Source organism: Clytia hemisphaerica, unplaced genomic scaffold (genome assembly GCF_902728285.1).
Source record: "Clytia hemisphaerica strain Z4C2 unplaced genomic scaffold, Clytia hemisphaerica genome assembly, whole genome shotgun sequence".
Taxonomy (NCBI): Eukaryota; Metazoa; Cnidaria; class Hydrozoa; order Leptothecata; family Clytiidae; genus Clytia; species Clytia hemisphaerica.
Genome location: NW_027103680.1, coordinates 182,506 through 207,795, shown reverse-complemented (window position 1 = coordinate 207,795; position 25,290 = coordinate 182,506). Strand labels below are relative to the sequence as shown.

Genomic DNA, 25,290 nt, shown 5'->3' with positions numbered 1-25,290 from the left:
ATAATAATTATAATATGGCTAAGAACATTGATGTATTCTTATTAAAAGTGGTTCTTATAGATAAACATGCGATTTTTGAGCCAAAAAATTTTTTTTGCAAAGATCTGCTTGAGCCATCCTTTAACTATGATTGTACCCTACTTTCATGCTAAAAATCAGAAAAAATTAATGATCCAATTTTTCACAAAGTCCAAAAAACCCGTTTTTAAGCCGTTTTTTGGCCCAAATTTGCCCAAAATTTTTTTTTTTCGAAAATCAGGCTCCGTCACATTTGAGGGTTTATGGTCATGCACATTTGTGCCAAAAATCAGAAAAAACTAATGAGCCAATCTCGAGAAAAGCTGGTAACTAACACACTAACTAACGAACGAACATGGGTTAATTTATAGGACCTCCACCCCACCGGGGTAGGTCCAAAAAGAAAAAAAAGAAAGATTTGATGGCCTCTCTAATCTTTATTGTAGAGTTCAGTAATTTTGTATACGACATGCGGATCTACAAAACCTCTTAACAAAAAGACCATTTCACGTGGCGTTACATGTTTCCTCAATACAAATGAAACGTTACAAACTTCTAGAACAATCCAACAGCGATATTGTCTAGTAAACTTTACATTTTAATATAATCGAAATTGTATCGCTGAGTAATCAGCCTCAGGCACATTAATAAAGCATGAAGATAAGTTTGCTTTTTATAAGAACAATTTTATGCTGAGACTGCGATTTGGCCGACACCTTCTTAAGGACAAATTAAGAACAATCTTTACCTCAGATTTTAGAAATTACTAGAAAAGTTTTAAACTGATCTTCAGGAAGCTTGTGAAGTACATTAATATTTAGTTAAAGTCTCGAAAAGTAAACGCTGCTGGCTCTTATTAAAAAGATACAAAACATTCTTATAAAAGGATGACGGAATGATCACGAGATAAAGAAAAATTGGATTCGAGATCACAGCTTCTCCATGTTTCTGACTGAAAATAACCGTTACAAAATTCCTTACAAAATATACTAGATTCAAGCAGCGTAAATTGTTAAAACCTTTAAAAGAAAACAGCTAGAAACAAAACATATTTCCTAAAAGGAAAAAAATCCTCAAAATAACAACAATATCCTGGTTAACTTATGACGTAATGGTCAATTATCCCAGCGGTAAACTGTGGGCTCAATCTCCAGGTAGTCCTATTTTACTGGTTTCCATAAGTATAACAGTCCTGGATATTTCCTGTTAATCAGCAGGAAACAGTGGAGGTTTTACATGCACTGACATGCAGGTAACCTTTGGCTCTTTCTTTAAACGTTCTTGGACTCCAACATTTTGTGAGTGTTGTGTATTCCAAGTGAAAATAGCACGCCCATGTCCTTTTTTATTCTATTACGTATCTGGGTATATCATAAAACACAACAATGTTAATAATTCAATTTACAGTTTACAGTTACTATATTCCCCAAAAAATGGATTACAGTTTCATCTGAATGGATGGCAACGGTTCTTCCTTGTCATGTCTGAGCCAATGTCATGTCTTTAAGCCTCGTTTCCACAAACCGCGAGGGCGGTGCGGTGCGACCAAGTTACTATAAATAGAATCTGGTCGTAGAGACCTCGCGAACGTGGTTTAATTTCCACAGAGCGAGAGGCCAATAGAAAAAAAAAGTAATATAAAAAAAGAAAAAGTTAGTGACTATCGATTTACGCACAATCTGTACATTTTCATATTTTATTTGCTTAATCAGCAGATTTTCTCTCTTCTGATTGGTTCATCAAATTCTGGTCGCAGAGAACGCTTTGGGAGTTGAAAATTTTCAGCTCCCAAAAGAGCTCAGTTGCGCTCGATAGAGCTCACACTTTGTGTACAAAAAAAATTCATTCGTGACGTCAATGAGCTATAAAAGGAAATTTTGATCGCACCGCACCGCGCCCAACCGTTCGCGGGGTTTGTGGAAACCCGGTTTTAGAAAGCACGTGAAAATAATGATTTCTCAAAGCTCTTGTGAATGATGTACCGCCTCTGTGATGAATTATTATATTCATTTCGTAAGTGTCTTTCATTCGATTACCAAATGCAACCTCAACAGAGCATATTCCCAACGATCAAACGTAGCGTTACTTCCAAGGAGAATATTTTTGGTTACATCAGCAACTTTTGCCCTTAAATGTTATCCAATCCAATATCGTATCATTGTCTCCCCGAGTTATTTTAACAATCAAATGAACAGCCTCAATTTGTTCATGATTTGTCATGAGCCAATGTATAGAATAAAAGAAAACGAACTCAAACGAAATAAAGGATAAATACCTTTCCAACGAATTCTCTTCACAATATTTCGAATCTCCTCCCCTCAAGATGGTTTTGTGTGAGAATTTGATAGTCCGACAATAAATTCCAAGATGTACATTTGTATACGAATTTCTTGAGGGTTATTGGTGATGAAGAACAATGGTAACCCGGCACGCTATACAAAAGAAAGAACGATCTTTTGTTGCTTTTTTTTTTGATCGGGTAGAGTTTATCCATATAAACACACTTCTCTAGAAATGTATCAAAACTTTTTTGAGGGCCTCCATTTTAAACGACATTTACTCAATCCCAAAAAAAATCCGTTAAAATTAATTTTGATACTGAAGTAGTTTTTTGCAACAACACTTCAAGTTTTAGGAGTAATTGAAAGACGAGGATCTTTGGTGTCTTTTTACTCAGGAAAAATAAAAAAGTACTCAAACGAGGGCAAATTTGGATTTTTGGATAAAAAGTTCGTCTCTTTGCTGAAACACTACTATTTTGCGAACAGTTTCAAAAATATTAATTATATATATTTATTTCAAACATATTTCAACACTCCCTGTTTGGACGAAAAAAGAAACCAGAGACAGGTCAAACTAAATAATCTTAGGAACATGTGACGTTAGTAGTAGCGTAGCCAAGAGTTGTGCAGAATTTGAGCAGAATAGATTTTTATAACACAATTCGCTTTTTCCAATACGAATTTGGCATTCCTATTAGCTACGCTACTGATCACAGAGCACCTCATTCCACCACCAAAACTATTGTCCTGCTTGTAGTATAGGTAGGGGAGGGCGTCACTCTTTCTCCCTGGATTTCTTCACTTACCCTTGATCCTTCTCTTAATTGCTGAGCATCAAGCAGAGAGGATTTAAGTACCATTTTGAGAATATTTGGTATGACCCGGCTAGCCGGATGCTCTACCACTGCACTACGGTCGCTAAACAATACAATAAAAATAAGAGCTGTTAAAAGAAGACTTCCAGAAAAAACTATGAACCTCCAAAGTGACTTGTTGATCCGATATCTGTTGATCCAAGTCCAATACAATCTTTTGATCCATTTGAGTCAGTTCTTTATCCACTCGTTCATTGAAAATCTGAGCAGAAAAAACAAATAACTGACTTAGAGATCTACGACTTTATATAAAAATAATCTCATATCCATAGCCTTTCTAGTAATGTTGGATCACCCCTCCAATACACTAATTTATAATTATACTTAAAACTTTCATATAATGCAGTAAGCTATCTCCACCAACGTTGGTGGGTAGCAAAATAAATGTAGGTTTCAATATAATCCATTATAAAATGACAATACCAACATTGAGCTGGGGTACTAAATTTCAAAAAATCCTATTAAAGCATTCCTACTATCAATCTAGTCAGTCATTTTTAGCTTCCGGAGAGTTACCCTAGTTTATTTATTTTATCTGATTTTATTTCATTTTATGTACTTGATTTATGTTTAGGAACTGAACTCACATCCACCCTAAGGGTTGGTTCTTTCCGTAGCCAGCCGCCCGCCTGGGGTGATTAGTGTTAGTGATGCGAGAGGTGACTTCGTTACATGGTTAATTTGCATGGGGCTCAAACCCACAACAATCCGGTTAGGAGGCTACCAGTGGACCACTTCTTCCTACCTTCAGCTCTTCAGCATGCTTTTTCTCATAAACCAGAATCTGATGTGGTCTTGACTGTGAATGCTCAATCTCGGTTTTGTGTCGCTTCTTGATCTCTTGCTTCATAGCTTAAAAGTTAAAGAGAAAAATAGATATTATGAAAACCATTTAAGAAATGCTCTTAAAAGAGCATGAATGTGAGAATATCATAAACATAAGGTTCCCCTGATCATTTCTGATCCATCTTATGGTAGTGAATAAACAATATACTTGACATTCGTATACATGATATTGTCGCAATCAATTTCCATTTGTTTATGTACTAGATTTCGTTTTTTAATTACAAAATGAAAACTGAAAGAAATACGAAAAGGATTTTGAAAGCTCAACAACTATGTAGCTATTCCAGATGAAGAGGTACGTTCTTTCACGCTTTTTTACTAACTGCAAACACCAATAGGGAGGGTTTTAGGAGCGCTTCATACGAGATGGTTCAATATCGGGCATAGACTACAATAGGGTTAACATTTTCTTGGAATGGCCCTGACATGAGTTTTTACCTTTATGTTCGTTGACAAGCTTGCTTCTTTTTGCATGTAAGCTCTTCTCTGTTATTTTTTGAATGTCCTTCAAACCATTGGCTATTTCAAAAACAGTTCCATCCAACATGGCATGTGCTAACTGGCAAATGATATCATAAGGTAGCATCTTCTTGTAATCACTGAACATATAAAAAGCCAAAAACCATCAACAATTTGTTTCAATTTTTTATTGCAAAATCTTTTTGCAAACATTCTTAAAAAAAGCAAAAGATTTTTGAGAATGTCAAAGCGAAAAGTAATAACATTCATCAACAGTGAGTCCTTTGTACATCTTGTTCTATTTTTTAAATAGAGCCCCATAATATCTCAAACATCAAAAGCACAACACGCATAAAATTCTGAGTAATGGTTTATCTTTAGCCGCATATGGCAAAGATTAATCCCAAACACAAAACAAACTATGTTACTGACGTTAGCATAAAAATATATACCAAGACAACAAAAATATTTATCGATCTTACTATGGTATAGGCCTAATCATCTTTTGAAGCATGCTGATAAAATGGCCGAGTTTTCTTGGATCCGGTTGCTCTTTCTTTGGTGTGGGTGGCTGATTGGTAGAGGAGCCACTAAAACTGGGAGCCATTGGGTCATACTCGTCAACTTTTCGTTTCTTCTCAACAATAGATCCATTGTTTGGCTGTTGATAAGCATTACCATTGAATGATGGTGTATAAATATTTTCTGGATCTGGGGTAGGATTATAGAAATCTTGTGTTTTGTATGTATTTGAGGTGGTAGTTGGTTGGTAATCAAAGCTTCTGTATTGATCTTCTGGTTCTTGTTTTTGGTAATAGTTTTGGTCTCCATTGTTTTGATCATCGAGTGTGTCGTAATTTAGCCATCTCCTTGGATCATACGCCATACTCTAAAGAAAATAAAAGATATATAGTACACTCCTCTAGTTTATATTAAAAGAAAGATAAATTCTTGAGCTTCAAAAACAGCTTTGATCCATCTTTTATTTATTAACTGCACTGCAGCTGAATACGATGGTCAGTTTTAAGTACTATTTTACTGGAGGTTTTGGTTGGAGATTTCTTTTCTACAAATTTAGATTTTCATTTTTCATTTTTACTGTTTGTTGGCTTTGAATGCTGTAGAGTCAAGAACATACATTCAAAATATCAATACAGTGATCCCATCCTATGTATGATATTAAACATCCAAAGCTCAAAGATCAGGAGTCACCTTGAACTAAAAATGTTGTTGTTGAATTTCAATTGTTTTCCGGCTAGTTCAAAAGGCAGGTCACAGGTCAACAGGTCAATAGGTCAACAGTGCAAATTGATATGTTTTGAAAACATTAAATGCTCCTAGACAGCTGTTTTAGAGATACGAAAATGATGACGTCATTTTCATCAAAAATACAAACATAGTGTCCTAGTCGGTTGGTTCCCCTCCCTTGAAAATTGAAAAAAGTCCCTCTGCCCCAATATACTGCTTCTATTCATGTTATCTCGTCCCTATATACAAAGAAAAAATGTAAATTGTCATCACCTCAAATATAAAACACTATTACATGTTTTTAGCTTGAAGTTGAACAGATATATTTTATGTTTTATGTTTGACACCAGAGAACAGAAAATTTTTTTCCTCAGATTTTTTCTCCCCAACCTAGACTTTTTGGAGCTATTTTTTCTCCCCTTACTTTTGTTTCCCCCCACCCTAGAATTTTGAAAAAAATTTTGCCCACACTTTTCCCATTTTCTGAAGAAAAAACTCCCCCTACGATGGCCCTGAAGGTTCAAAATTTCTCTTCGAAAAACAACCGGAGTTTCCCAAATTTTAGACGGAGTTTCCCAAAACCAAGTCAGAGCTTCCCAAATTTTAGACGGAGTTTCCCAATAATTTTAAACGGAGTTTCTCAAAACCAAGCCGGAGTTTCTCTAACTTTAGACGGAGTTTCCCAAAATCAAGCTGGGGGTCTCCCAAATTTTTTTTAGTTTCTACTAAAAAATACACAGGTTGCAAAATTAAAGTCTGAAGAAAAATCACGCTTTTACTCGAAATTTTTATGTGCTTGTTACATGACATTTATTTCTGATTGGTTCGAATTTATTGACACTATTAACAAAGTTATCAGCTGTAAAGCAATTAATTAACATGGGAATAAGATCACGTGAACTTTTTTGAGTAATCACATGTTTTGACTGCATTGTACTTGATTCGATATAATTTTACAGCCCGTGTATTTGAGAAACTCCATCTAAAATTTGGGAAACCCCCTTTTAATCTGGGAAGCTCTGGCTTGGTTTTGGGAAACTCTGTCTAAAATTTGGGAAACTCCAGCTTGATTTTGGGAAACTCCGGTTGTTTTTTGAAGAGAAATTATGAGCCTTCAGGGCCATCGTACCCCCCTTATAAAACTATGACAAAGCAGGGGATAAAAATATTGAAATATTTATAAAATATAACCCTTTTGACGCTATTTTCATTAATTTTTGTTATCAGACCCAAGGTGCTGCAGGAGGTATGATATAGCGATTGCAAAATAGCTATTTTCCTGTCGGGAAGTGAGGTTAAAGGTGAGATTAATAATATTTTAACACGTGTATAAAATATGTAACATGCACATAACATTGAAAAGATAACTGCTATTTATGTGTGATATGTGTGTAATATACAATTACAATTAAATATAATAAGTATTACAGGTCTGTGTTATACACAGCACATATTGCGAAAGCACGTGGTAAGCACAACTAAACACATGGTGGATAGAGATTGACCTTTAAAAAAGTTCTAGATCAATAAAATATATACCTTCAGAATGATATTTTTGACAGTTTTTGACAATTTTTTTTCAAACATTTCCTTGGTGTTTTACAGTAATTAAAGCTGACCTGTCAGCACTGACCTGTGACCTGCGTTTTGAACTAGCCCTTTTAATGTCAACTGCTTTAACTTGGGACTATCTGACAAAACATGGGATGGCAATTCGGCCACCATTTCACCGAACCTCCAATATAAATGAACGACAATGAACGGCGTATCAAAAAATGCATGATTTCTCTTTCACACCAAGTAGGCTTTTAAATTGAAATATGAAAAAAATTCCGTAGTGAAACACGCGCGTACTGCAAACCAGATATCTACAAAAATCCATAAAATCTAGCGTCATATTTTCAGATCTGTTAACTTTACACGGGGGTGGTTTTCTAAATATATGCACTAAATTTTATTGAGCGATTCATGTCCGCCTTCCTTTATTATACCGTGAGTGATCCTAAATCCAACAGCCCTGCCTAAATCTGATGGTCTTTAAAAGATAGGAAGATACAAAATAAAATAAAAACAAACCTTTCACTGTGACGCAATGAAGATACCAAAGTGTCAACTAAACTGAAAGATTTGATACACATTGATTTGAACCAAATTACAATAATTGTGCTTCTTATACAAAAAATAATTTTTCATTACATAAATTGTTAACATCTTAAACATGAGCAACAGATTCAGCTGGATTCAGAATAATAGAGGTAATCATTTTTACAACTCACACTTTTAGGACCCTCCCGGCGCTCTGGAAACGTCCTGAGCAAAAAGTGGTGTTTTTTTCGTGTTCCGGAGCACGATTTTTGCCGATTGGTCTGCACCGGAACTCCGGAACGTTCTGGAGCAAGATATCCGCAATGTTATTACGATAGCGCCGACTCATGTGACTCACTGAAACCTCACGTTTTTTTTATTTTTTCGAAATTTCAACTATGCTTTCGAATATAATGTGACAAATTCAATTTCATTAATGGGTGAACCATCATCCTCAAAGACTGTCACGGGGCATACAAATTACAGACCGGAAAAAATAAAACGATATCATGACGTATAATTCGTTCATAACACGTACTACATAACACATATAATAGTACTACTACCATTGTATAGTATGTCTGAAACAATTATATACGAATAGTATTATCATGAGAATTTTTAAATAATATGTCACCCACAAATTTTGACAAAATGATATTGAATGACAGAAATATTGTCAAAATCATGAAATATAAGGCCTCTGAACCAATTTACAGCAAAATATTTTTTCATACTCAATAGGATGCTAATTATGTGACTGGATATAGATTGACATGTTTTAAAACGATTAAATGCTGCAAGATAGTGGTTTTAGAGATATGAGTATAATTACGTCATTTTTATTAAAAATTCATAATGGTAGGTGGAAAATACTGACACATTTATAATACCATCATTTTTACGTTATTATCCATTAAAATTATATTCATACTGAAGGTGATGGAGGGGATATAATGAGATATGATTTAACAATAGGCGGACTATTATTTTCTTGAGAAAGCTTGGTTTTCAGGCGATGGGAATTGTAATATGTATATTACTTACGTATAACATATAACATGCATATAGCACTAAAAGTGTATTTATTGATAATATAAGCTTGTTATATGTATGTAATATGTTGCGGTGTTTTCTGGTCTGCGTTGTACACGACGCAACTTCGAAAACACGTGGAAAGGACGTGGTTATAGTCATTCGTGGATAAAACACCTTCAAATAGATTTTTTCGATAATTTTTTGCGTTTTTAAAACATTTTCTGTTTGAATTACTTTGATCAGAGCTGCCCGATCACTCCATGCCCCGTGACCTGTGCCCCGTAACCCGTGCCCCGGACCCGGACCCGTGACCCGTGTTTCGAACTAGCCGTTTAAATGTTTTTTTAGAACATGTTAAAATCACTTGCTCCGGAAGCGCTGGAAGAGCTCCGGAACTTTCCGGAGAGAAAAATAGTGTTTTTTTAGCTGCTCCGGAAAACTCCGGAAGTTTCCGGAGCGCCGGGAGGGTCCTACACTTTTTTGATCACATTAATTGACCTTGACATTATTATAGCCATAATGTTAGATGTTTTGTTTCGAGAGTCATTGCAATAGTCTATCGTTCAACTTGGAGAAGGAAGGTTTGTAAACATAGAATTTTTTATAACAGTTTTTAGTTATTTGGGGTGTCGGAATACTCGGATTAGGACCATACTCACGGTAATGAACACAACACAGGCACGACACACTCCACTTACATCAACTAAATCTTAGAAACCAGGCTCTTGCTAACATATATTCATCTCATTGCACAGGCTGTTAGTTAAAAGTCCCTTGAGCGAGAGAGGGGTTTAACGGGGTTTAACAGTTACATCAAAATGCCTCGAAAATGTCAATATGAAAATTGCGTAATCAGAGAACGTATGTCTCGCTCATTATAAAAAGGCCGAGACAAACTTTCAATAATTGGATTGTAACATCGAGTTAAGTTTCTTTTGTTAAGTCACCAGGGGGTAAATAAAACAGACCTTGATACATTTATCGTTCGTTTCAACTTGACGATTCGTTTAAAACTCAGCCTCCTAAATATTTGGGGTAGGTAAAATATGTACAAAGAAATTCATACTTTTCCAACCCGGCAAATCTTTAAAAAAGAAGCAAACAATAAAATATAACTACCCTTTCCAAATAAACCTCTTCGGTGGCAAGCGTAGTCTACTCTGACGTAATTGTAAAATTTATGTGATGGGAGTTTGAGATAGTAATGTAATGTTGTTTGGGGAATTATGAAGTTCTCTGGAATTTCGATTGCATTTATTCAGGTTGATTTTTTATGACTTCTAATGGTACTTTTTCTAACGAGTTTGATTACTCTGTTCTCACACTTATGTCTTTTTTTTTCGCGTCCTTTTCCGTGATTACTTTTATTTATATTTTTAAAGACAGGTAAGAAGGCATATTGAATTGATGTAACTGTTTAACCAGAGGTTTTAACGAAACTAAAAGATGACGTGAATTGGTTGAATACTTTTGTCAGATGCAGCTCTTCTAGACATATACCGTATCTATTTTTTGACAGAAAAAGTGTGGTTGATAAATTTGGTGGAAGTATTAAAAGAAATTTTTTGTCAAAGTGATTTAACAGTAAAAAGTAAAAATAGACCTTTTTTCAAAGAGGATGTCATGTTGAATAATTATGTAGTCCAGCCATAAAAACAATGATATATCCATGCATAATTACTGTATCATGCATATTGTAGTAATTATTCATGGTTCATCATTGTTTTTCTGCTGGACTACATAATTATTCAACAGGGTGGCCTCTTTGAAAAAAGGTCTATACACAATCCCATGTTACGATACGACCAACCCAACCACCCCAATTGGAGACATATTCTCAAGACAAGGTCAGATTAGGTCAAATCAAATCATCATACCTTAAGAGGGAGCACGTATGATCGATATGAAGGTGTGATCTTTCAGTCTGAAAGTACGTGAAAGTACCTGGCAGTTCTGTATTCTCTACTACGAAAAGTTCTCTACGAAATTTCTCATCACTATTTTTGATACCATTTTGTTTGTTTTCGTCCACGGCATCACATGCCCTCTTTTCATAAATCCACTGAAATATTTTATCCAATCAGGATCTTTGATTTATCGATAAAATTTGTTGCGCGGGAAATGGTAGATAACACAACCACGTGCGAGCGTGCTACATGGTTGTTGTAAGAAATCTCGTAGGCGATAGGACAGTAGGAAAAGGTGGGGTACCTCTTATCCTAGAGTAGATTTGCTGGAGAATAGTAAGTATGTCAATCTTTTTCCTGCTATAGAGTTTCCTTAGTAGCTTGTTTTTAGTTGTGAGTCCACCAAGTTTTGAAATTTACAAAGCTGATTAGGAAGATCAAAAAAGTTTTATCCAAACAGTCAGTACTAATCGATAAATTCGATTATCAAAGTAATCAATAATAATGGTCACTGACCACCGCACCTTCGATCATTATTGATTACTTCGATCACAATCGAACTTTCGATTAGTACCGCCTGGTTTTATACGAGGTTCGATTGTAGTCTGGAGATCCATACTCTCTATTCAAACTTACACCACTTAAGCAAAAATCCCATCAGAAGCTATTCATTGAGTGTATGGTATTTCTAACCCAGTTTGAATTTGTTTACATTTGGCTTGAATTTCGTGCCAAAAAAGCCGTTGATAAGGTTAGCCAATCAGGGTCGCGCACTTCAAATCAAAGCAATAATATCACGTTGTAGCTAAAAATAGCTAATTTTAAATGTACATAATATTTTTAACGCTAGTTTATTATTACTACCTGGTGGCTTTGTGAACCTATAAAGGTTGTTTCACCAGGTAGGTTTTGTAAATTTTCTTAGGTAAAGTTCACAGGAAAGAAACTTCAATTTCATTTCAAAACGTGATTTCAACAATTGTTTAACAGCCAATAGAATTCTGTGACCAGATTTGACATTTACAAAAATACCCGTCTACTCTGTTGTTTCTATATTATTATTCGTCTTAACTAAATGTTATACTTCGAAACCACACAAACAGAGTAGGCGAGCTAGGCTGGATCAATTTTAAAAATCTGATATGGGATGAATTTTTTAGCAGAACAAATTTTTTAGCAGAACAAATTTTTGTGGAATTTGATTTGCCTTTTGTAAAATCAACTTTTGCAAAACTTCCAAATTTAGAAGTAATACTTTGTAATACACCTTGACGCACTTTGTGATAAAAACTGATACACTTTGTAATAATTAAAAAATTTTAAAAAAGCCTGGTAAATTGCACAAAGTGTGGGGTTATTACAAAGTGCCTTAGTACAACATTTTACTATTACAGTAACCAAACAGCTGCATTTGATAGTTTGAGGGGAAAGAAATTTCAGAGACAGATTTTAGCGATACAAAAGTAAGATTTAGAATGGCAACATTCCCCACTTGGATGTAGATTATGGTTCACTTACAAAATTTCTCATTCCTGGTTTATTGAGCTCTAGGGATTCTCACTTCTTGAAGGAATCAGCCTGGAAAAGGGGCATTTCTAAATAAAAAATATTGGTTAAGAACTAAGTTTTAGAACAGCTCGAATAACTAATGAATGACAACAGTTGAATGGGATCGAGGTATGCCTAGGCTACGTCATATATCTTCCTTCGTTTCGAGCGTAAAACTCCCACTCTTCGGGATATGAGCACTGCTCTTATTTTGAATATTGATAATTCTTCGGATAAATCGCATGCGCACTGAGGTTTTAATGATACAATAGAGAGTTATGAAACCTAAGCCAATCAGCTGACAGGGTTCGAATTATAGCTTCGCACTTCGCAAAATGCGAAGTGAATTTTAGATTTAGCGACCGAAAAAGATTTCGTAACTCAAAAATGCGAAGGTAAAAAATTATAAGAAAACACCTATCTTGCTACTTCTTTCAATTATTTATTATCTATTTCTTTGTCAACTTGCCACTTCGCTACTTTATTCATTCGCTTATCTATTGCTTTATCTACTCGCCACTTCGCTACTTTATTCATTCGTTTATCTATTGCTTTTTATCAACTCGCTACTTTGCAACTTTATTCAATCGTTTATCTATTGCTTTTTTATCAACTCGCTACTTCGCAACTTTACTCATTATTTTATCTATTGCTTTATCTACTCGCCACTTCGCTACTTTATTCATTCGCTTATCTATTGCTTTATCTACTCGCCACTTCGCTACTTTATTCATTCGTTTATCTATTGCTTTGTCAACTTGCTATATTGCAACTTTATTCAATCGTTTATCTATTGCTTTTTTATCAACTCGCTACTTCGCAACTTTATTCATTATTTTATCTATTGCTTTATCTACTCGCCACTTTGCTACTTTATTCATTCGCTTATTTATTGCTTTATCTACTCGCCACTTCGCTACTTTATTCATTCGTTTATCTATTGCTTTATCTACTCGCCACTTCGCTACTTTATTCATTCATTTATCTATTGCTTTTTTATCAACTCGCTACTTCGCAACTTTATTCATTTGTTTATCTATTGCTTTATCAACTCGCTTATTCAAAACTTGCTTCATTCGCTTATTTATTGCTTTATAAACTCACAACTTTACTCACTCGTTTATCTATTGCTTTATTTGCTACTTCAAAACTTCACTATTCTTTGCTTTGTCTATAATTTCTTACTTCAAGTCTTACTTCGCTTTTCTCGAGAAATGCATTGAAGATACTTTCGCATTTTCTTCTAAACAACATCGCAAAATAATGAAAATGCTTCGCAAACAGTGAAAAAAATTCGCCTGCGGCGCTTCTTTTTTACCTCACTTCGCTCGAAAAAATAGCGAAGCTCCTAAAATTTATAATTCGAACCCTGAGCTGTGTTTTAAACATTCTTTTATTTTAAATCTCTATTGATAAACATCTTTTGTGAAAGTTGTCTATTATGTTTAAACCTATTAATAAGCAATTCCCGGTGGGGGCTACTAGTGGCCGTCTATAGCAGTGCCTATAGACCAAGAGTAAGGCCTAAAAGCCTGGAGCTGTCTATTGTGTAGACTACTTTAATCGTAGAAATTTTAGCGAGATTAATTTTAGCGAGTCAGGAAAATCTTGATTTTTTTTGGATTTATTTTAGCAAATCACGATTTCAAAAACTTTTGCATGGATAAATTTTAGCGAATACTCATCTGACAAAAATTTCGCGTGGATTAATTTTAGCGAGGGCAATGATTTTGAAGAAAAAAATAATGTTTTTTAATACAAAAATCAATATCAGGGGGGTTTTCAGGGGTCTTAAATACCGTCATACCGACAAAATTTTGGGTCAAATACCGTAATACCGTCGGTGAAGGAAGCCTAATACCGATACCGATATTATATTTATGTTTTTTTTCGAAAATAATGAATTTTCAGTTATCAAATCTATTGTGTAGTAACAAAATAGAAACTGTACAAACAAGTCTTGTACTTTATGAGGCCCCCCCAGTCAACCCTCAATTCAGGTATTCACGCACAAATTTTTGCCAATTCACGTATTCACGCGCGAAAAAAACCATTTTCACGTCCACGCACCAATTTTGCTTTTACATCTTTGGTTAAACGATTGTGACCTTATTGGGCTAAATTTAACCTTTTTATGGCTTCTTTTAAACAGATTGACCTATTCTTATACCAAACACTTTCGCCAATATAAAGTTTTTTGCTAGTTTTGTGACCTTATTCTCGATATCGTCGACTTTTTAAGGCCTCTTTTACAGCTATTTGACCTTTCATAAAGCAAGATTTTAGGCCTGCCGCGCCAAAGTTACTTGCTTGTTACGGGAGGCAAATGCAAAATTAAGCCTTTCCCCCAATAATTTCTTCCACCCGTAATATTTCTTTTATATTGAGAATTAATTTAAAATCGAGGTTTGGGGCAATCATGGTCTGCGAAGCCGTAGACTTCAACACAGGCTTCATAGAGGTGGTGCTGTGGTGCAACTAGAGGACACGAATTTGGAGGAAAAAAATAAATGGAAACTAATAACGCGAGCGAAGCGAGCGCGAAAATTTTTGACAATTTTCGCTCTCCTTTGTTATTGAAAAACGGCCTTAATACGCTATTGTTAGCCAAGTATGCCTTGTTTGGTCACAGAATTTTTGATTTTACTTAATACTAACCATTTGTTGGCAAAAGTATGGTACAGCGAGCGACGTACCTGACGTACCCGGTGCGGCGTTTCAAGAGTTTCGCCCAAGAAAAAATTTAAATTTTAGAATGCCTAGATTGCCTGAAAACGCATCATGTGCACCATGATGTGAATTATTTTTTAATCGTTCGATGCTGCACAAGATGTTTTTAGAACTACCTTCTTTCACTAATTATTGAAGGAGTAAATACCGCCTTTACTGTTTCTAAGTTACTGCAGTATCAGTGTATTGTATTGTAGTAGCAATATAAGTGAATACGGAGAGACGACCATATCATTTAGTGCTGACGGAGAAAATTTTATCTAGACTCATTTGTTGGATGCAGTATTTGCATCACAAAAGTTGTCATTAAAAAAATGCGCCCGCAGAAAAATAACAAAAATATTTGTTTAAATATCGTAAAGTTTTGCTTATTTAGAATAACCTCACTATGACAATAAGTCAATATGACATCCAAGATTGTGCGAGCGAAGCGAGCAAGAAAATTTTACTGGTTAAAATAGCGGAATAGACTTATCTTTTTTGAAAGTTTTTCTGCATGAAACTAATGAAAAAACTAAAAGGTAAATAGTTTTATACCGAATTACCGTTTTTTATTGATAAAAATATCGAAATACCGACAAAAAAACAGTGAATTTACCGATACCGGGAGAAAATGAAATACCGTAATCCCGTCGTTTTTTTCTCGTAATACCGATTTACCGGGGGTAAAAAGGCCCAATACCGTCATACCGTAAAAGTGAAACCCCCCCCCCCCCCCAATATAGTCACATGTCTTTGTAACACAATTCTTGACTAAGAACAGAAAAACTTGGAAATTTACGAAAATGATAACAAAATGATAAAAAATGAAAGAAAAAACATACTGGATTTATTTTAGCTAATCAGCTTTTTGAAAAATTTCGCGAGGATAAATTTTAGCGATCTGTCAATTCGGCGCGTTTTAGCGAGATTTATTTCAGCGAAAATAGGGAAAACTCACTAAAACGCTAAAATTAGTCTCCTTAAAATTTCTACGATTAAAGTAGGTATGCCAACATCTTGATTGTTTCAAATGTATCACTACACTATTAAGGGAACTTATTTTTCAAAATTAGTTCAGATTATTTAATATATTTAAGGTTCAACCAATAGCAAAACAAATTAATCTGTCACAATGGTCAAACGAAAGGTTTCAACAAATGGTGATGTCAAAGGCTCAAAGAAAACAAAAAATGAGAAGCCTGGAATGGGAAAACTTCAAGTTACAACTCCTGGAGAGACTTTTGGATCTTTGCTGGGCAAAGTTTCCATTGAAACTTTCATGAAAGAAAACTGGGAACAGAAATTCCTGCATATTAAACGTGAAGATCAAGGTAACTGTTTACTCTCAGGCTCCTATAACCCCAATTAAAAGAGGCTGCAAATTTTTCAAATACAAATAATCAAGATGATAATATTTAATAATTCAAGATTCCTCTCATCTGTTATTTCAACATAATAAAACTAGTTTATTCTTCTGCAATGACAGTTTTAAATCTTAAAATGTTTATATTTCAGAATATTATGGCAGTTTGTTCTCACTGGAGGGCCTCAAAGAAATTGTAGAGGAAGAGGAATTGTTCTTTGAGCGCGATATCAACTGCTGTCGCTATGTTGATGGGGAAAAAGAACTATTAAATGAAGGAGAAGAAATTTCACTTAAAGATTTAAACGAACTTCTAGACAAGAAGAAAGCAACCTTACAGTTTCATCAGCCACAGCGATTCGAGGTAACTTGAGACAAACCCTGAACATAAATTGTTTGAAGGACATTATCTTGAAACAAACATAACGTTATTTTCCAATGGGGTTGTCCTTGACAATAAAGGAGAGGTACTTCAAACCAAAACATACTCAATCAGACTAAATCTTACTTTTTGAATGCTCCCAAATGTGAATGCTTGTAAGATGCTTTTATTTCTCTATTAGGATGGTCTATGGAACCTCATGGAGAAATTAGAAACTCATTTCAATTCACTGGTCGGAGCAAATGTTTATATCACACCTGCAGAATCACAAGGATTGGCTCCTCACTGTGATGACGTTGAGGTACTGTTTTGATTTTAAAGCTCCAGCTGGCTCTAGTGATACAGAAAAGTCTCTTACATAAAATTTGACAAATGCATCAAAAACAATTTGTTGTGTTTGCAAATTACTATATATCTAAATTTTGTATCTCATTCTCACTTTGAAAGCCTTTTCTCCTGAGCAATGATGATTCAGTAAAAGGTATGATCAGAATTTGATGGCAGTTCTCTTTCTCGGTTTTGGCATCAAGTTTTAGCCAAAACCATTTTTGCAACCTGACATTAAATTGTCTGTATATGGATTGGGTTATGTAAAGTCAACAAACCCAGCAAAGGGCAGACAAATATTTCAACACTACAAAAGGTTTGCAAAGAAAAGAGATTTTGCCTCAAATCTGGACATGACTACACCGTGCAAGCTGAGCTCAGGATAGTCAAATATGTTCTATTTTAACAAGTGATGTAGTAGGTTTCAGTGATAGACTAGTAATATAATCCCTTTTGGACATACCCCAGTGTGGGGTGGAGGTCCTATGAATTAACCTGTGTTTGTTCGTTCGTCTGTTACCAACTTTTCTCTGGATTGAATCATAGGAATCTTTTGATTTTTGGTACAAAAGTGCAAAATGGTGGTGGCCAAAATGTGACGGAGCCCGATTTTCGAAAAAAAAAATTGGGGCAAATTTGGGCTAAAAAACGGGTTTTTTTGGACTTTGTGAAAAATTGGATCATTAATTTTTTCTGATTTTTTGCATGAAAGTAGGGTACCATCATAGGTAAAAGATGACTCATGCAGATTTTTGCAAAAAACTTTGTTGGCTCAAAAAATGCATGTTTATCTATAACAATCACTATTAATAAGCATACATCAATGTTCTTAGCCATATTATTATTCTTATTAGTTTTTTTAGATGAAAATGTCATGGTGGAGGGCAATAGTTTGAGTTTTCTAGAAACACTTATTATTTTTTTGGCTGAAAAACGAATCTTTATCTATAAGAATCACTATTTATAAGCATAGATCAATGTTCTTAGCCAAATTATTATTTCTATTATTATTTTTTCTAAAAGAAGAAAATATCACGGTAGAGCGCGGTGGTTTGAGTTTTCTGGAAACCTTATTTACTAAGCTGTGCATTTTTCTGTTAGTGGATTGTTTTTATAAAGAAAAGCGTTTAATAGCTTTTTTATTTCTTTTTCTAAAGTCTTTTTCAATAGTGTTGATAGTTTCTCCCAATAGATATGCTTTCATTTTTGGACCTACCTTAAGGTAGCGTCCTATAAATTAACCCGTGTTCGTTAGTTAGTTCGTTAGTACGTTAGTTACCAACTTTTCTCGAGATTGGCTCATTCAATTTTTCTGATTTTTTGCACAAAGGTGCATTACTATAAACCCTTGAATGTGACGGAGCCCGATTTTCAAAAAAAAAGTTTTTCCGGCCGGTAGAACCGGAAATGTCCTGAAAAAAGCGGTTTTTTGAGATTTTCTCAAGATTTTATCATTAGTTTTTTGCGATTTTTTGCACATAGATGCACATTAGTACTGCCGAAAAGGTGTCGAAAACCGTTTGCCGAAAAAAAAATTTTCCGGTCTGTAGAACCGGAAATGTGCCGGAAATCGTCGTTTTTTCACATTTCCGTCACATTTTTTCAACTTATTTAATTGTTTCTTTACAGAAAAATGTTCTTTATGATGATGCCCAAAACTTAGCATTGTTTGATTTCCAAAAAAATCATCCTTTGAATCCGGAACTCCTTAAAAATCGCCGGAACAGGCGAAAACCGGCGTAAAACTCTGTAGAAGGTTGTTGCTGTTTTCACAGCATGCTATCAGTGGTCACCAGCTCCGTTCCAATAGATATATAAATCGAAATTTAAAATTATACATTACTTCCATTAAATTCTAATTATTCGTTTCATCATCAGGTAGGTTCATTCAGCATGTTGCTTTCATTTTTCTTTATTTTTTTTGTATTTTGGTCAGTTATGTCTTATGTGTTTCATTGTTTAATGTTCATTGATTAGTTTGATAACCAGGTAGGTCCATAAAAGTATCACTTGTTATGTTTAGATTTTTGTGTTGCAATTAGAGGGCAAAAAGACTTGGAAATTGTATGAACCACATGTCAAACTATCTCGTGACTACACTCAAGACCTTCTTCAGGATGCTATTGGTGAACCTATTTACGAATGTACTCTAGAAGTAAGGATTTGAGAATCTTTTTTGGACCTACCCCGGTGGGGTGGAGGTCCTATAAATTAACCTGTGTTCGTTAGTTAGTTAGTTAGTTAGTACGTTAGTTACCAACTTTTCTCGAGATTGGCTCATTCAATTTTTCTGATTTTTTGCACAAAGGTGCATTACTATAAACCCTCGAATGTGACGGAGCCCGATTTTCGAAAAAAAAAATTTTCCGGCCGGTAGAACCGGAAATGTCCCGAAAAAAGCGGTTTTTTGAGATTTTCTCGAGATTTTATCATTAGTTTTTTGCGATTTTTTGCACATAGATGCACATTAGTACTGCCGAAAAGGTGTCGAAAACCGTTTGCCGAAAAAAAATTTTTTCCGGTCTGTAGAACCGGAAATGTGCCGGAAATCGTCGTTTTTTTCACATTTCCGTCACATTTTTTCAACTTATTTAATTGTTTCTTTACAGAAAAATGTTTATGATGATGCCCAAAACTTAGCATTGTTTTTATTTCCAAAAAAATCAGCCTTTGAATCCGGAACTCCTTAAAAATCGCCGGAACAGGCGAAAACCGGCGTAAACGGTTTTCCTTCATTTTTTCAACTTATACTCGACAGATTTTCATGATTTTTGCACATGATGTAAAATGGCAATGCCCAAAAGTGACGAGCCCAATTTTCGAAAAAAAAAATTCTTCCGGCCGGTAGAACCGGAAATGTCCCGAAAAAAGCGTTTTTTGAGATTTTCTCGAGATTTTATCATTAGTTTTTTGCGATTTTTTGCACATAGATGCCATTAGTACTGCCGAAAAGGTGTCGAAAACCGTTTGCCGAAAAAAAATTTTTCCGGTCTGTAGAACCGGAAATGTGCCGGAAATCGTCGTTTTTTCACATTTCCGTCACATATTTCAACTTATTTAATTGTTTCTTTACAGAAAAATGTTCTTTATGATGATGCCCAAACTTAGCATCGTTGATTTCCAAAAAATCATCCTTTGAATCCGGAACTCTTAAAAATCGCCGGAACAGCCGAAAAACCGGCTAAAACGGTTTTCCTTCATTTTTTCAACTATACTCGACAGATTTTCATGATTTTTTGCACAATGATGTAAAATGGCAATGCCCAAAATGTGACAGAGCCCAATTTTCGAAAAAGAAATTTTTCCGGCCGCTAGAACCGGAAATGTCCCGAAAAAAGCGGTTTTTTGAGATTTTCTCAGTTTTAATTTTCTCTGAATGATTGATTAAAGTGTCGATATTATTTTTCTTTCACCGTTAAACATCGATGCGTTTCTTAATTGCTTTCTCCGTTCCAATAGATATATAAATCGAAATTTAAAATTATACATTACTTCCATTAAATTCTAATTATTGGTTTTATAAATAGGTAGGTCCATTAAAGTATTACTTGTTTTTTGTGGGTTAATTAAGCCCTTTCAGGGTTATTCAAGATTTCCAATAACAAATGTTTTTAAAGCTAACAATATGGTTTGAAGATTCAATTAGACAATTAACTTTGGACTTCTTTTTCCATAGCCTGGAGACATGTTATACTTTCCACGTGGAACTATCCACCAAGCAAAAACTTTTGGGGATAGTCATTCTACACACATTTCAATGTCGACCTTCCAAAACCAGTAAGTCCATTAATTAGGGAGCATACTTCTTATTCCACTGTTTTAAAATGGTGACCTGAAGGCTCTTTTGATATCTGCTCACCAAAAGGTAGGTGGGATGCTCTATCTTCATGTTACGGCTACTACTTTATGCGTACAAGCTTTTGCGAATGTAAATGTCTTTGAAAATTAAATTTTAATGTCCTTATTCGTGAAAGTTTATGCTTGAAAAAAGGTTTTTTCGTCGAATTCGCGAAAGTAAATGTCGTAAATTTCGCGACTTTTCGACCTCGTGAAAGTTTGTACGTCTAAAAGTAAGGTTTATTATTTCAGAGCAGGTTTGTTCAAAATAAACTGAACAGTTAAATTTCAATCTATTCCATACATCTAAAGGAAAAGGTAATGCTGTTATTCTATTCTTAATCTCTTTCCAGTTGTGTGGGTGATTTTATGGATCACGCAGTTCGTATGGCAATCGAGAATGCTATGGAAGATGACGTCACTTTTAGACAGGGTCTCCCATTAAACTATCGTAACTTTCTTGGCACTCAAAGAGACATGAGTAAATACGTTGAGGATGATAAAGAAGATAAAATGTCAAACGAAAAAGATACAGAAGTTATGAAATTCAAAAAGAGGATCAAGGATTATTTGTCGAAATTAGTTGATCACATTGATGTCAATAAGGCTGCTGATGCAATGTCATCTGACTTTATCGGAAGTCGACTACCTCCCTTTGGCCATGCTCCTCCAGAAGGTATATTTTTTGGGATATCACCTCGCGTGTATCTACGTCACAAACTTAAAACCTTTCCAATTTGTAATATCATTGAGAATAACACAGCATTAATAGTACACTTCAGTTACTGAACCTTATACTGAAACTAGTTTTCATAGAAAACACCTTTTTCCATGAATGACGAAATGAAGGGTACGTTTTTTGTAAAAATGATTTCCTGAAGAACGTCGACTTCCCCTTTCCCCTTTTGAGATTTGCAGAGATCAAGTCAGTATCTTATTTTTACAATAGGCGCTAACAAAAAGAGGCTTATTAGTCAGCCCCGGTGACTCTTCAAATCGGTTCGACGATTTTTTTCCCGCTGGTCGTCGTTAAGACTTTCATTTTTAATTCCGATTTCGGATTATGTTCGGGAAACAGGATTTCGGGATTATTTAGCGCGCGAAAATAATTTTTTCTTAGCAAGATAAAATAAGAAAAGAAAAAAAAACACATAACATAAAAAGAAGCCTTATAATTAATAATAAGAAAAAAAATTCATATCCAATAGTTAATAAAAGATGCTTTTGCATTGTAAATAAAGAGAGCTAATTATAGAGAAAGCATATATGGAGAAAGTGAGTATATCAAAGAATTTTTTTTCCTTCGAATAATGTTAAAAGTTATATACTACTTGTAGACTATTTCTTCTATCTGGGTCTTTTATTATTGTCATGGAAAGAGTATAACAACAACGGAATAAATCTTTTTCACCGACTTCTGCTTTGGATACGGATTCCACTATGCACTGCTCTGTTTTCTTCTGAACGTTTCAAGCAAATGGTTACGTTCTTTCAAGCTGCTCAGATTTTAACAAAGCCAGATTTCTTATCTGTACTTCCTATTAATCATTCTAAGCCTTCTAAGCATTTTGGGCTGACTTTCCAGCGCAGCTGGTTTATTTGAAGTTCTCTTTTTAGGCTATTGCTATTGTCACGTCATTCTCTCTCCTTAGTTGATGAAAATGAAGCTGAACCACCCACCTTGGATTGTCAAATCAAGATGCGATACCCTGAACACGTTCGAGTGATGTATCTAGATGAAGACACAGAAGATGATGAAGACGATGAACTCGAAATTGTAGAAGTGAGTAAAATAGAAAAATAATGCCTCTCTAAGGTTGGTTCCCGCAAAATCTCATTCCTGAGGTAACTCTTCAGTAAGTCTAGAGCAAGAATCTAACATGGTTTGAAACCCGTAGAAAAACCAGGGGACTAGATGTAGTTAGGTCTTTGTTATATTTGCACTTCTTTGAAACAATTTTCGGTTTTTGGGATAATATACACCAGCTTCATTAGGCCACCAAGTAGTTCATAAGATATATCAAAGCTGAGCCCAGAGTAACTCGTATGCTCTTCTTCTATATCGCAAAACATTTTAACTGTGGTCTACATTTCTTTCACCTCGTGACAAATTGTAGACTAATGAAAGCACAAACAAGACTCACTGGAAATTGGTGCAAGCTCCTCTCACAAAAATAGAAATTAGGTTTGATAGTTTTCGTATCTAAAAACCAAAGAGCAAAAGGAAATCATTTATGATAAAACTATTCTTCTTTTATAAGGATGACGAGCAAGGTGACGAAAGTATGGAGCAAGAAGAAGAAGAAAAGAAACCTGCTAAGGGTGCAAAGAAAAATGGCAAAGAAGAAAAGGTTTGTTCAAATACGATTACGAATACGCGCTATTTAAAGTTTTGAATTTGAAAGCACTTAAAATTCTTACGCGGGAAAATGATATGATGATGATACTTTCTACTGAAATTTACTGCAAATACTACGAAGGCGTGTAGGATTGATAAATATTGAAAGCTAGTGTTTCTTCTCAAAAGTTATCGTCTTTATTAGTTGATAATTGCCAAAATGATTCACTGCATTTGCGCGTACTGTAAGAATTGATAGAAAATACAAATTAATAAGAGCGTCTTGTTATCGTGCCTGTTAGGACGAGAAACCTAGCGATGAGAAAACGTCATCAGCCAAGAAGACAAAAGAGAAACGCCGTTCAAAGACCGCCAGTGAAGTTGAAGATGACGAGGATAATGATCAAGATGCAGAAATGACTGAAACCGAATACCCCTGCATTGCTTTTGTACACTCGCTCAATAATGAACGTGATGCTCACATGTGTGGACCTCAGCCTAAGATGGACGTAAGTATTCTGTTTGTCTACCTTCGTAGGTGCCCTCCAGTGCATGGCCCCCGTCACCGCAATATTTTGCAAAGTAATTTTTTTTACTTTAAAAAATCTTATATATACCGTTTAGAGGGGTGAAATAAGGGTAAAAAGTCGAAAATTTTCTTTGTCGCCCAACCGTGGTGGGCAACATATTTTTTGGCCCCTCAATTCGATTCGCACGCCGGGGGCCATGCAGTGGTTTGCGTGAATGCATGAATAGACTTTTTCACTTGTGTGAATGCGTTTATACACTTCCTTTAAATGTGTCACTCTGAAAAGTTAAAGAGGGTAGGGGATAATTGGCCCTTCCAGAGAAAAGGTACGTTACGTCACGCTGATATTTAAATGGTTATCGCCAGTAAGGACCTTGGAACACCACGACCCATGCACCATCTGCCTCCATTCTCGGAATGGTCCTAATGTAGATACCCAGTTCGATATTTTGTTGTCCCTACCAGAATCCCTCTCTGTTACATTCTATTGTACATGACTTACCCATTCCGCAATGAATATTTCGAAGCGCAGGCCCAATAACTAAATTTTTTCGTTTTCGCTCTTTCTAGCCCTCCATGATCAAGCTTCCAGTTCACTTTGCACGTGCAGCCAACTTCATCTTAAACGCCAAAGATTTCGTCAAAGTAAAAGATATTCCCGATTTGGAAGAAGACAACGAAAAGCTCCTCCTCGCTACCAGCTTGTTCGCTGATGACATCATCGAGATGAAATTTTAAGACCGTTGATTACAAGATATGATAGAACATTATGATATCTGAACTTTCGTTTTGACAAAAACTAAAAAAGAAAATCACATTTGTGAACAAAAAGAAGATCGTTTCTTTTATATTATTTACACACAAACATGTACATTTTTTATGTTTTCTACACAAAAAGATACCGAAATTAGAAACTTTTCTTTGAAAGTTGTGCAAGTGATTTTTATCTTTGTTTGGACCCTGTAAAGTTAGCCTTTTAGCCTAAAAAGTACCATTTCAAAAATAAAGCAAGAGAAATATTCTTTTATCTTTCTTTGATAAAAAGCCCTTTGAGGTAGGGCGACTTTGGCTACTTTTGGCAGTTTTTCCCGTATGTACGTTTCGAAGGTAGGTCTGTAACCTTTTATCCATGAAAGATACGAAAAATCTGAATACATATTTTAAATCAAGGTTCAAATATTCTAAAAAATTGTCGTAATTTTTAAAACAATAGAAAAAATCTTAATTTTTTCCTTCTTCATTATTCAACTTTTCAAAAATCTTCTCCTTGGAATTATCTTTCCAACGGTGTATAACATAGAATGAATGTGTCAAAAAAACTGTCAACAAATTTTTACGGACTTCCAGGAGGTTGAAAAAAATCGCTAAACTAACAAGCGGGAGGCGGTTATTTAAGGGGGTAGTCATATGAGATTTTGAAAATTGGTGAAAAATTTATCAATTTCGGAATTTAGGGCTTTTTAGGATCCTTTATCCTTCCTGAACATACCCTGAAA

General features: G+C 35.0%; 2 protein-coding genes across 6 annotated transcripts in view; one reads left to right on the top strand and one right to left on the bottom strand.

Annotated features, from left to right (window-relative positions):
• The window catches only part of LOC136803698 (protein DGCR6-like), a 28,593-nt gene extending 17,704 nt beyond the window's left edge, over positions 1-10,889 (bottom strand). Inside the window, exons 1-7 of one of the 5 annotated variants that reach the window (XR_010846189.1) lie at positions 10,729-10,889; positions 4,963-5,369; positions 4,460-4,620; positions 3,921-4,027; positions 3,279-3,377; positions 1,943-2,450; positions 936-1,519 (exon numbers count right to left, since the gene is read on the bottom strand). Coding sequence is in view for 4 of the 5 variants with exons in the window: in XM_067060417.1 (XP_066916518.1) it covers positions 2,337-2,450; positions 3,279-3,377; positions 3,921-4,027; positions 4,460-4,620; positions 4,963-5,366 (885 nt within the window). In the remaining variant the exon portion in view is untranslated. Of the gene's footprint in view, positions 1-935; positions 2,451-3,278; positions 3,378-3,920; positions 4,028-4,459; positions 4,621-4,962; positions 5,370-7,804; positions 7,842-10,728 lie in introns of those variants that run through there. The other 4 variants (XM_067060415.1, XM_067060416.1, XM_067060417.1 and 1 more) reach the window with 4 other exon arrangements.
• A 5,207-nt stretch (positions 10,890-16,096) lies between these two features.
• On the top strand, positions 16,097-24,721 carry LOC136803695 (ribosomal oxygenase 2-like). Its single transcript, XM_067060411.1, has 10 exons — positions 16,097-16,349; positions 16,534-16,745; positions 16,945-17,064; positions 19,114-19,245; positions 20,767-20,867; positions 21,281-21,603; positions 22,580-22,710; positions 23,189-23,278; positions 23,568-23,774; positions 24,365-24,721. The coding sequence occupies exons 1-10, from the start codon at positions 16,151-16,153 to the stop codon at positions 24,530-24,532; spliced, it is 1,683 nt and encodes a 560-aa protein (XP_066916512.1). The 5' UTR covers positions 16,097-16,150; the 3' UTR covers positions 24,533-24,721.
• Positions 24,722-25,290: the final 569 nt, after the last annotated feature.

Excerpts from the sequence above, each read along its gene's own strand:
- LOC136803695 (XM_067060411.1), top strand. The coding sequence starts at position 16,151 with ATGGTCAAACGAAAGGTTTCAACAAATGGTGATGTCAAAGGCTCAAAG. Across the intron at positions 16,746-16,944 it reads ATCAGCCACAGCGATTCGAG|GATGGTCTATGGAACCTCAT; the intron begins GTAACTTGAGAC and ends TTTCTCTATTAG. Across the intron at positions 22,711-23,188 it reads ATGAACTCGAAATTGTAGAA|GATGACGAGCAAGGTGACGA; the intron begins GTGAGTAAAATA and ends TTCTTTTATAAG.